At 41.4% G+C, this 14,654-nt stretch overlaps 1 protein-coding gene across 11 annotated transcripts; it reads left to right on the forward strand.

The window, feature by feature from the left end:
* Positions 1-701: 701 nt before the first annotated feature.
* On the forward strand, positions 702-9,881 carry LOC105495561 (zinc finger protein 181). Of its 11 annotated transcripts, none has more exons than XM_011765277.3 (5): positions 702-974; positions 1,610-1,687; positions 5,753-5,873; positions 6,118-6,216; positions 7,537-9,879. In XM_011765277.3, exons 2-5 carry the CDS (start codon positions 1,679-1,681, stop codon positions 9,000-9,002), a joined length of 1,695 nt encoding a protein of 564 aa, XP_011763579.1. In that variant the 5' UTR covers positions 702-974; positions 1,610-1,678; the 3' UTR covers positions 9,003-9,879. The 11 variants fall into 11 exon arrangements, with proteins under 11 accessions (XP_011763579.1, XP_070942361.1, XP_011763580.1 ...); XM_071086260.1 differs by having other exon boundaries at positions 702-964; XM_011765278.3 differs by lacking the exon at positions 702-974 and adding an exon at positions 1,013-1,031.
* Positions 9,882-14,654: the final 4,773 nt, after the last annotated feature.

Genomic DNA, 14,654 nt, shown 5'->3' on the forward strand with positions numbered 1-14,654 from the left:
TCAAATATACACCAACAGTAGACTGCTCTGGCTTGCATACAAAGAGGTCCATTGCCCCTTTGGGTGGGCCGGGCAAGGTCAGGGTCTAAGAAGCGCCTCTGGTGAGAGAGGGGGTCAGGCTTGATGGCTGCGGGAGGAGTGACTCCTGCCAGGATGAGGGTCTGTGTCCTCCCAGCGCTCTCTCAAGTTCCGTATTTCCAAGTCCTTCCACGGAGCTTAACGCACATGAGAACGCCCATTTGTGTCACAGATACGTGGCCGCATGCATTTCCAAGAAATGTCCTTGGCGAACTACAGCTGGCACAGTCCAGCCCAGGGCGTTCTGTGAGCTGTAGTCTCCGGCAAGTGCATTCCAAAAAAGCCTCAAATACCACAGAAGCTGGACAGCGTAGCAGCAGGGTTTGGCAAGAGAGGAGCTCTTTTGCTAGCAAAGGCGAGAGCTCGCGCGGTACCACTAAGGTCTCCCCACGCCCCCGGAAAGAAATATTGGTGTGCGCCCACGCTGACCCAGAAAGAGTTTGCCATGGCCGCACGGTTTTCTGGGAAGTGTAGTTTCTTGGTCCCGGCGCTATTGTCCTCAAAAGTAGAGGGTAGCCCTTGGTTCCGAGGTGTATCTTTCACCACAGGATGACTGTGTGCCCCAGGACACTTCGCGCATGGTCCTAACTGGCCGGTTCTGGGACAATAGTCCCAGGCGGTTTAGTTTCTTAGGAAACCTAGACCGGTTTGTCCGCGGCGCGCCAGGTCCGCGCGGCCGCAGAGACTCCTGGGAAGCGTGGTCTTCCGGTGCCGGCGGTTCGCGGATGATTCTGGGAAATGTCGATCGGCTGTGGGCTGCGCACTGGGTCCGTCCCGCGGTAGCCTCAGGCCTGACGGCGACTCCTAGGCTCAGGGACGATTCTGGGCAGTGTCGTTCCCGGAGGTCGGCGGCCGTTGCCCGCTCACCAGCGACGCGGGGCGTCAGGTCCGCAGAGGTGCGGGCTCGGGGCGCCTGCGGGGACGGTGAGGCCCCGCTGAGGACTCCGGCTAGTGTGAGTCCCGGGGGCGGCGGCGGGGCTCAGGCCCTGGGTCTGCCCCGCGGTGTGACCCCGGCCGGTGCCTTGGCTTTTCCTGGCCGCCTTGTCCTCCTGTGTAAACGCGGGGTGATGACGGGGCCGACATCTTGGCGCTGTTGTGAGAGCGAAGTGGGCGCGTGAGCAGACGCCAGCCACAGTTGTCTTTGGGTTATGTCGTCATGAAGCCGGCGCTTTGCAGTTGTGTAACCTTGAACAAATGGGTTCGGTATCTTGGAATTTCAGTTTTGTCATTGTTTAAAAAGAAATCTGGAATAATGTGAATGCCTACCATGCATAGTAATGAAGATCGAACGAGCTGATAGTTGTTACCGTTGTTTTATGAGGCTTTTATGTACAGAATAATTTATTTTCCCCGCAGGTGGCACCTGGTAAACGGTTAGCCCTTGCGGAGAAACAACCTGTTAGTTCCCAGGGAGAGATTGACGCCCTGGAGAGTGATTACCAGTGTGCTTTTCCATTATGGTGTGTCACAGGTGCCGCAAGATAAACCTGATTTTTCATGACTGCTTTTCCCTGCCCTTCTGTGCCCTCAGGACACTGCCCATCTCTAAGATAAGAGCCTGGCAAGAGGACTCTGTTGGCTGTTGGGAAATTGCAGAGTAATGTCTCAGGTAAGTCAGTGTGTCCCCAAATCTTCCTGAAACACTTTATCAGGACTGTGTGTTTGCTTCTCCTGCCTGTTCCCACCTAATTAAGTCTATTTAAGGGATTGAATCTATGGTTCCATCCATATATATAGGAAGGATGGAGCCCACAAGGTATTGTCCTCCTCACCCAGTGGTCCTCTATTCTACAGTTTTCTGCTAGAAGACTTTCTAGTCTTGCCAACGTTTTAAAACTACAATTCACAATGCAACTTTGGAATGTAAGGTTATTTGCTTTATGATTGTCAAAACTGTACCATGTAGTCTGAAGTGAAGAGATGTTTGCCGACATCCTTGATTCTCCCTTTGACTTATAACTCTTACTCAGATCCTCTAGTTGGAACTAAGTTATACGCTGTATACAGAATCTGACCCTTAGTTACCCCATCACTACCACCACCACTACCACCCCGGTAGTGCTAGCGATAAAGCCACCTGGATTATTGCGGAATCCTAGCTGGATTCCCTCCATCTGCCCTTAACCCTCATCGGTCTGTTCTTAGTACAGCTGTTATTGTGACCCTACTGTTATATCAATTCCTATCATTCCTCAACCTAAAAGTTTTCAGTGGCTCTGAGTTACTTCTGCAATGACCTGTTTGTACAATTAGGCCATTACCTCTCTGATCCCACCTTCCTTCTCTGCTTCCTCATTCCTGTGAGCTCCAGCCACTGTCACCAGTTGCTGTGCCATCCACGTGGAATATTCTTCCCCGACATAGGCACAAGCTTGCATTCTTATCTTCTTCGTGTGTTTGCTCCGTGGTTACTTTCTCAGAAAAGCGTCCCTGAACGCCTATTTGCAATTGCGGTCATCTTCTCTCGCCTAGCACTTCCACTCCTCCATCACTGCTTTGTTGTTTTCCACGGCACGTGTCACTCACTAGCTGATGTACTGTATATTCAGTATACGCACATGCTCATTGTTTGCCTCTTTCTGGTGGGAGAAATGTTTTTTCTTTTTTGTTGTCTGTTATAGCTTCAGTACCCAGAGTGGTACCTGGCACCAAATAGATGCTTAGTAAGTAATTGTTGAGTGAATAAGATGAGTAATGAAGAACTGATGGGGCAGAATCATGGCATGGAACGTGAAGCTTGCACAGGAGAGAACATGAGTAGCAGATGTACATGTTGGGTGAAGTCTGTTTTCTTGGAGAAATTAGATAATTAGAATCGAAAAACTGGTGTGGTGGTACATGCCTCTTTTTCCAGCTATTCGAGAGGCCGATGAGTTGAGAAAATTTCTTGAACCCTGTGGTATGAGGCTTCATGAACTATGTTTATGTCACTGCACTCCAGCCTGGCAACAGCAAGAAAAAAGTAACAGCTAAAGTGAACTCATGCCAAAATTATTAATTGGTTCATCTTCTAAACACTTGTGAAGTACCTGTTAGGAAAAGTTGTAGATGAATTTCGGTGTACACCGACACACAGGACTTCATGTTCTAATACAGTATTGTCTAAGAGAACTTTCTGCAGTGGTGGAAGTGTTCTGCACATGTGCTGGTCAGTACGGTAGCCACCAGCCCTGTATGACTATTGAGTCCTTGAACTGTGGCTTAAGCAACTGAGGAACTGAATTTTAAATTTTATTTATTTTATTTTTACATTTTAATTAATTTAAATGTATGTAGCCAAATTGCCTAGTGGCTACTGTATTGAGGATTGCAGCACTGGTAGAAAAGTAAGAAAGCATAAGAAGTTAAAATAAGTGCTAGGACAGATATCCTATGTTCTTTTGGGGACAGAGATGAGTGAACACGCCAGGCTGCCCAGGCAACTGAAGGGGAAGAACTTGTAATCCCTGGCTCTAACTTGTAATAACCTGTTCATCATAAAGCTATGATAAATGTTTTTTTGATTTGGGATAAAGGGAATTAACTAACACAGTGGCAACTACAATTAACAGATGAATTTAGGATAAATTATGTGTAGCAAATTGAACTGTCAGGTCTTACTTGATTATTTGGAAAATGTATGTATTGGATTGTATCTGCTTGGCTATAAAAAAGATGAGATTTCTTCCTGTCCTTTTAATCTCATTAGTGGATTGCCTGTGAAGTACATCACAATTGATTTAATGCTTATTAAGTAATAAAACTGTGTTTTTTTCTACATTTGTGGAGAGGATTTTCTGCCATTGGCAGGAGATTTGAATTTTAATTATTTTCCCAACACCTGGGAAAAGTAAATTCTGCCTTTAAAACCAAAGACCAGTATCACTGGTGAATATGCATGCAAAATATCCAAATAATGTAATACAATACTGAATTAACTGTCAGACCTAAAAAATTACCACAGGCAAGCAATTTGTTTCACAAATCAAAGACAGTAATAATGCTGTATTAAATGGATATATTTTTTGTACATAATATAACTAGCCAATAAACTACTATTGAATATTGAAGCTTCCAAAGTTTTACTATTTTAAGTAATATTGTGAAATGAGTACTATTGAAAGGAATTTCTAAGCACATCTGTGAGCATTTCCTTAGAGTATTTTCTTTGAAATGTTCCCTTTTATTTTTTTCCCTTTCCTTTCAGGTCCTATTTAAGGACTATCTAAGACAGTGGTCCCCAACCTTTTTGGCACCAGAGATCAGTTTTGTGGAAGACAGTTTTCCCACAGAAGTGGGAGGTGGTGTTCTGAGGATAAAACTGTTCCACCTCAGATCATCAGGCATTAGTTTAGTTCACATAAGGGGTGTGAATTGATCCCTTGCACGCGCAATTCACAGTAGCGATTGTGCTCCTATGAGAGTCTAATGCCATAGCTGATCTGACAGGAGGTGGAGCTCAGGTGATAATAGTCATTTGCCTCCCAATCATCTCCTGCTCTATGGCCCAATTCCTAACAGGCCACAGACCGGTACCAGTCTGTGGCCCAGGGGGTTAGAGACACCTGATCTATGATATGAAACCATCCTTCAGTCTTTTCACTCAGGGGTCTCATATTTTAATTATTAAATGTCTGTCAGTACAAAGTTTAAGTATACACCATAAATATATTTTTCTTTTTTGTTTATGAATCAGTTATATGTATGTTTTAGTCCATTGGTGCTGCTGTAACAGAATACCACAGACTGAGCAATTTATGAACAATAGAAATTGACCTCTCATGGTTTTGTAGCCTGGGAAGTCCAAGATCAAGGGGCAGGCATCTGGCAAGGGCCTTCTTGCTGTGTCCTTTTATGGTGGAAGGGTGAAGAGAAGAGAGAGAACCAAAAAGGGGCTCAAATGCATTTATTAAATAAGCCAGTCCTAATGATGATGACATTAATCCATTCATGAGGGCAAAGCCCTCAAGGCATAATCATCTCCTAAGGTCTTACCTCTCAAAACTGTTACAATGGCGATTAAGTTCAATACATGCTTTTTGGGGGTCACAATCAAACCATAACAGTGTATGTCTATCAGTCTTTAATATAAAGATTTTTTTTATTTTTGAGACAGAGTCTTGCTCTGTTACCCAGGCTGGAGTGCAGTGGCACAACCTCCGTCTCTTGAGTTCAAGCCATTCTCCTGCCTCAGCCTCCTAAGTAGTTGGGATTACAGGTGTGAGCCACCACACCTGGTTGCCCATTTTTTGTGAGCCTTAGTGGATCATCCTGAGTATCCCATTTGAGAGACAATCGCTTTAGCCTCATTTTTTTAATTACTTACCTAGCACTTAAGCTGTAAAAGATATAACTAAATACTTGACCCTGTGCTGTCAAATGTCAAATACTGATTTTTTAAAATTCGTGTATTTCTGTAACTTTTAGCAAAATTAACTCTCCTGAAGCAAAGCTCTCATATTTGTTTCTCACCCTTATTGTATAATAATTCTAATCACATACCTGTCCCCCTTATGGTATAGTAATTCCAACTACATACTGTCCTATTATTACTTAACTGAGATCACATTCCCAATCATTGCCACAATTCCTGAATCTTATTCCATTTCTCCCACAACCAGGCTAATTTTACCCTTTCTTCAGTGACAGAAGAGGCCTGGGCTATGCATGAGCCTAAATATATTTGCTATTTCAGGTGACATTTAGTGATGTGGCTATAGACTTCTCTCATGAAGAGTGGGGATGGCTCGATTCTGCTCAGAGGGACTTATACAAGGATGTGATGGTCCAGAATTATGAGAACCTGGTCTCTGTAGGTAAGGATATCACCCCTTCCACTCCATTAGGGGCTCTTTTGCCACTCTGAATTGCTGGAGATCCTCCTAAGTAAATGGCTGAATTTCTGTAGCATGTTCCCAAAGAAATGTGCGGCTCTGTTGTGCCCCTGAAGCTTATCTTTCCATTTCAGTGAACACCCTTCATCCCTTCCTGTGGTCCCTCATGTGATGCCTCTCATAATAGAGGACCACAGCTTAAACAATTCTATATTCTTCCTGTAAGCAGGTCTTTCCGTAACTAAGCCATATGTGATCATGTTATTGGAGGATGGAAAAGAGCCCTGGATGGTGGAGAAAAAACTGTCAAAAGGTATGATTCCAGGTGAGTCATGGTGAACGAGACTAAGGAAGATTTTGTTAAAGATGTTTATAGAGAGTGTGGAAGCATTTTAGGGATACTGTCTTCAAAGATCTCAGATAGAAATGAAAAATTGAGGGATATTTAGCTTAGATTTTCAAAACAATTGTTCCTCTATCCCAAATTATTATCTGTGTTACTCATGTCATCTAATCAGGGTTAGAGGTTTTTGCCATCATAATAATTCAATTGTTACTCTGTTCATGACAAAGTAAGGCAAATTATTCTTTCTTAAATCTACTTAAAGAAAAACCTACTGATAGTTTTAGGCTAAGAAAAGCTGTCAATTAGATGAGAAATCACTTTTCTAAAGCTGAGCCTTATAGATGAAATATGAACATATTAGAGGAAAAAACGAACATATATAAAGATGTTTCTAGGAATAATATTTTCTAATGTCCGGTAAATGACATGATTCACACAGTTTCTTCATAACCTCGGAAAGCCTAAATCTTTGTCACATATAAAGAGCATTTAGATTATTTTGTTTTTACTGAAACTGTTTAAAGTAGAAATATCAATTCTGTATTTTAAGTGTGTTAATCTGGCAGCAAATTGAGATTAATTGAATGTTGGAGAAAAAGGCTATGAGACAAAATGCAGTCTTTCACACATGAATATAGGCACAAAATGATGGCTTGGAATCCAGAATGCCTTCCACATTTTATTTTGATAATTTCCTTTTTTTCCATACTATTTCATTCATTACATATATTTTTCCCATTTCTGTTATCACACTCTGTTCCTACTTCTGTGAACTTTGTATTCTCTGCTCCATTTGAGCATTGTTCAGAAATCATTGAAATATTTGAGTTGTCAGAGCTATGTGTTTTGTGGGGGCTTCATTTCTTTCTTTTATTTTTTTATTTTTTTTTTGTTTTTTTGAGATGGAGTCTCGCTCTGTCGCCCAAGCTGGAGTGCAGTGGCCAGATCTCAGCTCACTGCAAGCTCCGCCTCCCGGGTTCACGCCATTCTCCTGCCTCAGCCTCCCAAGTAGCTGGGACTACAGGCGCCCGCCACCTCGCCCGGCTAGTTTTTTGTACTTTTTAGTAGAGACGGGGTTTCACCGTATTAACCAGGATGGTCTCGATCTCCTGACCTCGTGATCCGCCCGTCTCGGCCTCCCAAAGTGCTGGGATTACAGGCTTGAGCCACCGCGCCTGGCCCCGGGGGCTTCATTTCTAATCCAGTTATCCTAATTCCACTATAGAAGTTACTTTTCAAGAAGTAAAAAAAAAAAAAAAAAAAAAAAAAGCAGTGCTTTACTTTCTTGATGTATTTCAGATTGGGAATCAAGATGGGAAAGCAAGGAATTATCAACAAAGAAGGATATTTATGATGAAGATTCACCCCAAACAGTAATAATAGAAAAAGTTGTAAAACAAAGTTATGAATTTTCAAATTCTAAGAAGAATTTGGAATATATAGAGAAGTTGGAAGGGAAGCATGGAAGTCAGGTAGAGCATTTCAGACCAGCAACTCTCACCTTTAGAGAAAGCCCCACTCCAGACAGTATTTACACCTTTCATTCAAAGTCTACTCTTTTTGAAACACAAAAAATTTCTGCTGAAGGGAATTCACACAAATATGCTATATTAAAGAAGAACTTACCAAAAAAGTCAGTTGTAAAAAATGAGAAAATCAGTGGTGGAAAGAAACTTTTGAATTCTAGTATAAGTGGGGCAGCCTTCCACCAGAGCAAATCTCTTACCCTTCACCAAACTTGTAATAGAGAGAAAATCTATATATGCAGTGAATGTGGGAAAGCCTTTGGCAAACAGTCAATCCTCAATCGCCATTGGAGAATTCACACAGGAGAGAAGCCCTATGAATGTCGTGAATGTGGGAAGACTTTTAGCCATGGCTCATCCCTTACACGACATCTGATAAGCCATAGTGGAGAGAAACCTTACAAATGTGTTGAATGTGGGAAGGCCTTTAGCCATGTGTCATCACTTACTAACCATCAGAGCACTCACACTGGAGAGAAACCATACGAATGTATGAACTGTGGAAAGTCTTTTAGTCGTGTGTCCCATCTTATTGAACATCTAAGAATTCATACGCAAGAAAAACTCTATGAGTGTCGTATATGTGGAAAGGCCTTCATTCATAGGTCATCTCTTATTCACCATCAGAAAATCCATACTGGAGAGAAGCCTTATGAATGTAGAGAATGTGGGAAAGCTTTTTGCTGTAGCTCACACCTTACTCGACATCAAAGAATTCACACTATGGAGAAACAATATGAATGCAACAAATGTCTCAAAGTCTTTAGTAGCCTCTCATTTCTTGTTCAGCATCAGAGTATTCATACTGAAGAAAAACCCTTTGAATGTCAGAAATGCAGGAAATCCTTCAACCAGCTTGAATCACTGAATATGCATTTGAGAAATCACATTAGATTGAAACCCTATGAATGCAGTATATGTGGGAAAGCCTTCAGTCATAGGTCATCCCTGCTTCAACATCACAGAATTCATACTGGAGAGAAACCCTATGAATGTATTAAATGTGGGAAAACCTTCAGCTGTAGTTCAAACCTTACTGTACATCAGAGAATTCATACTGGAGAAAAGCCATATAAATGTAATGAGTGTGGGAAAGCTTTTAGCAAAGGCTCAAATCTTACTGCCCATCAAAGAGTACATAATGGAGGGAAACCCAATAATGTGGTAAGTGTGGAAAAGCCTTTAGACCATATGAATCACTATACATGTGAGAAACCTTACAGAAGAGAAACCATATGAAGCAGTGTTTATCATGGTAATTTTCATTCCTAGATTCTCCCTTATTTAACATTAGAAAAATTTATACTGGGGAAAGTCGTATGAATGTGGTGACTGTAGGAAGACTTTTTAGCAAAGATGTAGGCCTGTTTGTTTATCAGACGTTATACTGTAGGGAAATCATATGAAGACCATACATGTGGGAAAATCTTTGTCAGTGTTAATCCCTTAATTGACATAAGTGTACTCACACTAGGGAAAAAACCCTGTACATGTAGCAAATGTGGGAAAGACTAGGCAATAGGAATCTTTTACAAACTCCTACAGGAGAGAAGCTGTATGAATGTAGAAAATTTAGAAATTGAGGGAAGTCTTCAGTTCCAAGTGTATCCCTTATTCTACAGCAGAGAACTCAAAATGGAGAGAAATCTCATTTAAGAGATGTAGCAAAGTGTTCACTAAGAGTGTTTTATCTTGCTACACATCAGAAGATTAATGGTAGAACAACCTGAAGGATTTAGGAATTATGTGTAAATCTTTGCAGTCATGCTATTTGTAAACTGGATTCTACAGGAGAGCAAATAAACATAATATGCATTTCTTAGAGCAGTAGCTTTCAGTTTCAGTTGAGTTATACTTAGAAATTCTTTTTAGCTAGTGGACATGTGAAGATATTTAGTCACCCAGAGGAGCCAGTGTTATAATGTTGAAAATTAAAGCTGCAAAAGAAATAAAGTGATGTTAATAAAAGTTTTGGCATCTAATAAAATCATTTTGTATACCACAAACTCTTTTACTGTGACTATTTCTTGTAAAAAAAATTTCACTAAGATTAGCCTTAGCATAGCCTTTAGTTGGAGACTAGCAAACCTAGAGAAAAATCACCTGCTCTTTGTACTAAGAATAGCAGTATTTTGGGCCGGGCGCGGTGGCTCAAGCCTGTAATCCCAGCACTTTGGGAGGCCGAGACGGGCGGATCACGAGGTCAGGAGATCGAGACCATCCTGGCTAATATGGTGAAACCCCGTCTCTACTAAAAATACAAAAAACTAGCCAGGCGAGGTGGTGGGCGCCTGTAGTCCCAGCTACTGGGGAGGCTGAGGCAGGAGAATGGCGTAAACCCGGGAGGCGGAGCTTGCAGTGAGCTGAGATCCGGCCACTGCACTCCAGCCTGGGCGACAGAGCAAGACTCCATCTCAAAAAAAAAAAAAAAAAGTATTTTGATGAGGATTATTCAGAGTCAATTTCCAGTAGGCTTAATTAAATACATTTCAAGAAAATTTACTGAGCATCACTCATGTGTATTACACAGGGATGGAATACAGGAATTCAGTAGTTCTGAGCTTAGTGATGTGTCAAAATCACTAGGAGGGTTTATTAAAGCACAGATTGCTAAGTCTGAATCTTAGAGTTTCTGTATGAGTTGATTTGAATTTGCATTTTTCATGTGTTCTCACCGTCCAGAAAGCACATTTTGATAAGCATTGTAATAATGAACAAAACAAATGTGATCTTTTTCTCACAGGGATGTTATCTGACAAGAAAGATGGATAGCAAGTAAATTTGAAATAATTGTTTACAAGTGCTATGAGGACATAACCAAGAAACAACATACTATAAGAGATCAGAGCAGGCTGAGCTGGATGTGATTTTTGAAATGAATCCTAAATGATGAACACTAATTATGTAATGAGTACTACTCATGTAGCTATGTGCATCCCTGCTTGTGCCTTTGCATGTGTGTATGTGGTGTACTGGGTGTTATTCTAGGTAAAGTGGACAGTCGAGTTCTGTCATGCTTGCTGCAGCTGGACTCCATGTTCCCATGTCTAGTTTCAGATTCTGTGGCTTTGAGGTAGTACTGCTGGCAGCATCATTGGTTTCAGCAACCATTATTTCTCTATCCCTGGATCATAGTTATGGGAGTTTACATTGAAGTCACTAGTCCAGAAGTGTTCTCATTACTTTTACAGCCTACCTACCAATTTTGAAAGCACTAATTTACAGCAATATATGCCTTGAAATAGTTAAGAGAGTTTTTGTTCTGTGCACTGAAACTTGACAGACAATTATGGTTTGTAAGGAGGGAGGATGGCTTCAGATATTCTAACTTCTAGATAAGAAATGGAACAGTCTCACTGGCCCTGTGATTAGAATCCTATCTTGTGATTAAAAAGGTAATACAGATCAATTTGATTTGGAGTGTATGGACACTGATGCAAGTGAAGGGCTGTGATATGGATTGTGCTTCAGATTTTGTTCTATATCTTGGGTGAGTAGTAAGATACGTTGTTGTTTTAAAAAGGAACATTATAGATATAATTCTGGTGTGGAATGAGTGATAAGGTTTCTGACTTGCAACAAAATATATCTCCTCTGATATATGTGCAACCTTAACTGAAAGCCAAAGCACAGAGGCATATCCCAATAGCAATTTGCAACAGAAAGTAGGTTTGGAATGGGGTGGTAAATTTTTACTATTTTGCAGGGATTTTATCTTACATTTGATTTATTTTTAATCATGAAATTTATATTGAAATTCTGTGGAACATTGAAGGATCTTTGGAAGATTTATAATTAAGGAAGGGCCAGATGTAGTGGCTCATGTCTGTACTCCCAGCACTTTGGGAGGCAGAGGCAAGAGGATTGCTTGAGGCCAGGAGTTCGAGACCAGCCTGGGCAACACAGCAAAACTCATTAGTCTGTTTAAAAAAAAAAAAAAATTACCCAGGTGTAGGCACACACCTGCAGTCCTAGCTATTCAGGAGGCTGAGTGGGGAGGGACTGCTTGAGTACAGGAGTTTTAAGGTCACAGTGAGCTGTCATCACACCACTGCTTTCCAGCCTGGACAGAAGAACAACACAAGAAGAACAACGTCATGCTTAAGGAAGCATGACGTGGTATCAAACAGTTGTGTATGGATAGACTGGCTACCACATATATACTTATGGGATAATGAGAGTAGCTTTCTTTTCTCCCATTCTGTGTCCTTTCTCTGCTCTCCCAAGCAACTGGTACCACAAAGATGAAGTAGCCCTATAATGCCCAGATTTTGTTTCCACTACACGTAGTTTACTGCTACCATGTCACTTTGTTATGAGAGGATTCATCGAAATACCTGTGCTTTGTCATTTAAAAAGCATGAGCATACATATGATAATGCTTTACATTTCTGGATTTAAAGTGCCTTCACAATACAGAACTAGGAAAAAGAAGGCCATCTTTTTAAATGAAGATGGTTTTAAGAAAGCAATAAGAGACTTACTTTGCTATGATAGAAAGTTTGGCTGATGTCATGATGATGTTATGATGTCGCTGACATTGTTTCCTCAGTTATACCTATTAACCATTTCTTGAGCATCCACTGTGGGCCTAATAGATAAGAAACACTCCATATCCTTTAAGAGCCCCAAGGTGTGTGTGTGTGTGAAGAGCATTAAGCTTTGGAGTCATGCTACCTGGGTTTAAATCCAAGTTGCATGTATACTGGCTTTGTGTGACCTTGGACAAACTATTTCACTGTGTCATGCCTCAGTTTCTCCATCTGTAAAATGGTAATAAAGCTATCTCACAGCATTATTATGAAGATTAAATGTATCAATTGGTGCAAAGTGTTTATAACAGTGCCTGGCCTCTCAATAGCATTCAATATGTATTAGCTGTTGATTTCATCATCATTGTCTTCTCATGGTTGCTTCATCATTCTGGTCTCAAATGTCACATCTAATCACTTGTCATTCTTACGTGTTTGCTGTTTAACATTTTTAGGGGAGAGCTCTTACAAAACCCCCTGGTTTCCTTCCAACAAATTCTTGAGTATCTGAGCCATTTTGAGGGAGAGAATGTTTCTTGCCCTAAATAATCTGAGGAGAAACAAAGAGACCAGGTAGGAGATGAGATGGGAACCTAGCAGGTCTATGGGAAGGAAGGAGGGTGCCCTACAGATTTGGAAAATGGGCCGAGTGAAGGAGGCATCAGGCTTCCACATGAAGGAAAGGGGAGGCTTTACCGAGAGACCAGAAGCCTACAGTTCTTTATCATCATCTCTCAATACAGAGTCCTGTGGGCTGGGTGCCACTGTTCTCACTCTTCCTAAATGGAGGTTACAGCCTGTCATTGAAGGTCACTGATGCCTGGAAAGTCAAACAGTTTCCTTGTTAGCCTTGGGCCAGTCAGATGTGATTAGAGCTCAGTTGTTGGTAAACACCTAGAAAGAAGCAAGGCACATATCACTGAGCACTTCCTGGGAACTTAATTTTTTGCTGCTGAGGGGGAGTTAGTCTTTAAACAAATTGCAATTGTGTTAGAGAAAAAAGCTTTATATGCAGAAGTAATTGATGCAAGAAATAAGACAATGACAAGGCCATATGGCCCGAGAGGTGCAGAGTGTAAGCACTCTGGCATGAAAGATAAATAGGGAAAAATTAAAATGATCATAACACAATATTGTTAATAGCAGCATAAACTGAGCATTGTGTTTGCACTATGTGCTGCATTGAGACAATTAAATGTTCTCAGCTCTGGACCCAAATTCCTAAGTGTATTGGGACTGTCACTTGCTTACTCTATAAACTTGGGAAAGTCACTTCATTTCCTGATTTTTCCATCAAAACAAAAATAATTCCCATCTTACCAGGTGGTTGTGAGAATTAAAACACTTACAAAGCAAGCAACAAGGTGCCTCTACATGGAAGTTTGTTGCTGTGGTTTTCCTGCTTTTAATAGTCTTCCCATATACTGTAAAGTAAATGCTGTAATTATGTTCATGCTAGTGACCTGAGCTCAGAGTCACACATCTTAGGAATATAGGCTAAATTTGAACATTCAGTAAAAGACCACACCATACTGCCCTCCTAGGACAGATCTCAGAAACGGGTTTCTTTTGGCAAATAAACAGGCTCTCTTGCCTCCTTGAACAAAAAATGTTGCCTTTGGCTATGCTGTTCCTTCTGCCTAGAATATGTCCCATACCCCATTTATTACCATGCTTGCCTGCCGAGGGAGGCCTGCCTACCTTGCAAAGCTCACTAGGTGTGTCAAAGATGAACAAAGCTGGATATTAATGACGGTGGTGAGAACAGACTTTAATTGGTAGTAACTATTGCAATGGGGAAAGGAATTTGGCATGAACTGAACCCAGCTTTGATTTGTACAGAGGTGAATGAGTATGTTAAAGGGAGGGTGAGGAAATAGGGAGGGAGTGGAGAACGGGCTCAGTAGAGTAAGAAAACTGAAAAATTACAAAACACAGGAAGGGAGGGGGCTGATCTGTGTGCAGTCTATCTGGGTTTGCTACTGGCACTTTGAGGCTCCTATCCTCCCATAGAGGCTGGGAGACAAGGGCCTTATCTTCAGTGTTGGCTGGAAGAAATTCTGTGGACAGCTTTGAGTTTTTCAGGCTGGCACTTTAACAGTCATTAGAAAGTGTTAGTGTTGTTCAAGTCTTAATAGGCAAAAGTTGACAGGCCTATTGAAGAAGGCTCAGAGGGGCCTGGCTAGAGTTTGGTCAAAGAAAGAGAAATCTTTGTCAGGTGTCACCTTAGGCTTCCCCAACCCACTGAGGAAGAATGGAGGTGAAGAAGAAAGAACATAGCCTCAAGGGATCAACATACAGGGTGTGAGTTTCTGCCAAGAGTTGTGTGACCCTGAGAAGGTAACTTAAGTTATCCAAA

Source organism: Macaca nemestrina, chromosome 20, assembly GCF_043159975.1.
Source record: "Macaca nemestrina isolate mMacNem1 chromosome 20, mMacNem.hap1, whole genome shotgun sequence".
NCBI lineage: Eukaryota > Metazoa > Chordata > Mammalia > Primates > Cercopithecidae > Macaca > Macaca nemestrina.

Bases quoted from the DNA above. Each gene is read 5' to 3' on its own strand.
- LOC105495561 (XM_071086261.1), top strand. From the start codon at position 2,766: ATGAGTAATGAAGAACTGATGGGGCAGAATCATGGCATGGAACGTGAA. The intron at 2,856-5,752 runs GTGAAGTCTGTT...TTGCTATTTCAG, and splicing joins GTAGCAGATGTACATGTTGG to GTGACATTTAGTGATGTGGC. The intron at 6,217-7,536 runs GTGAGTCATGGT...GATGTATTTCAG, and splicing joins GTCAAAAGGTATGATTCCAG to ATTGGGAATCAAGATGGGAA.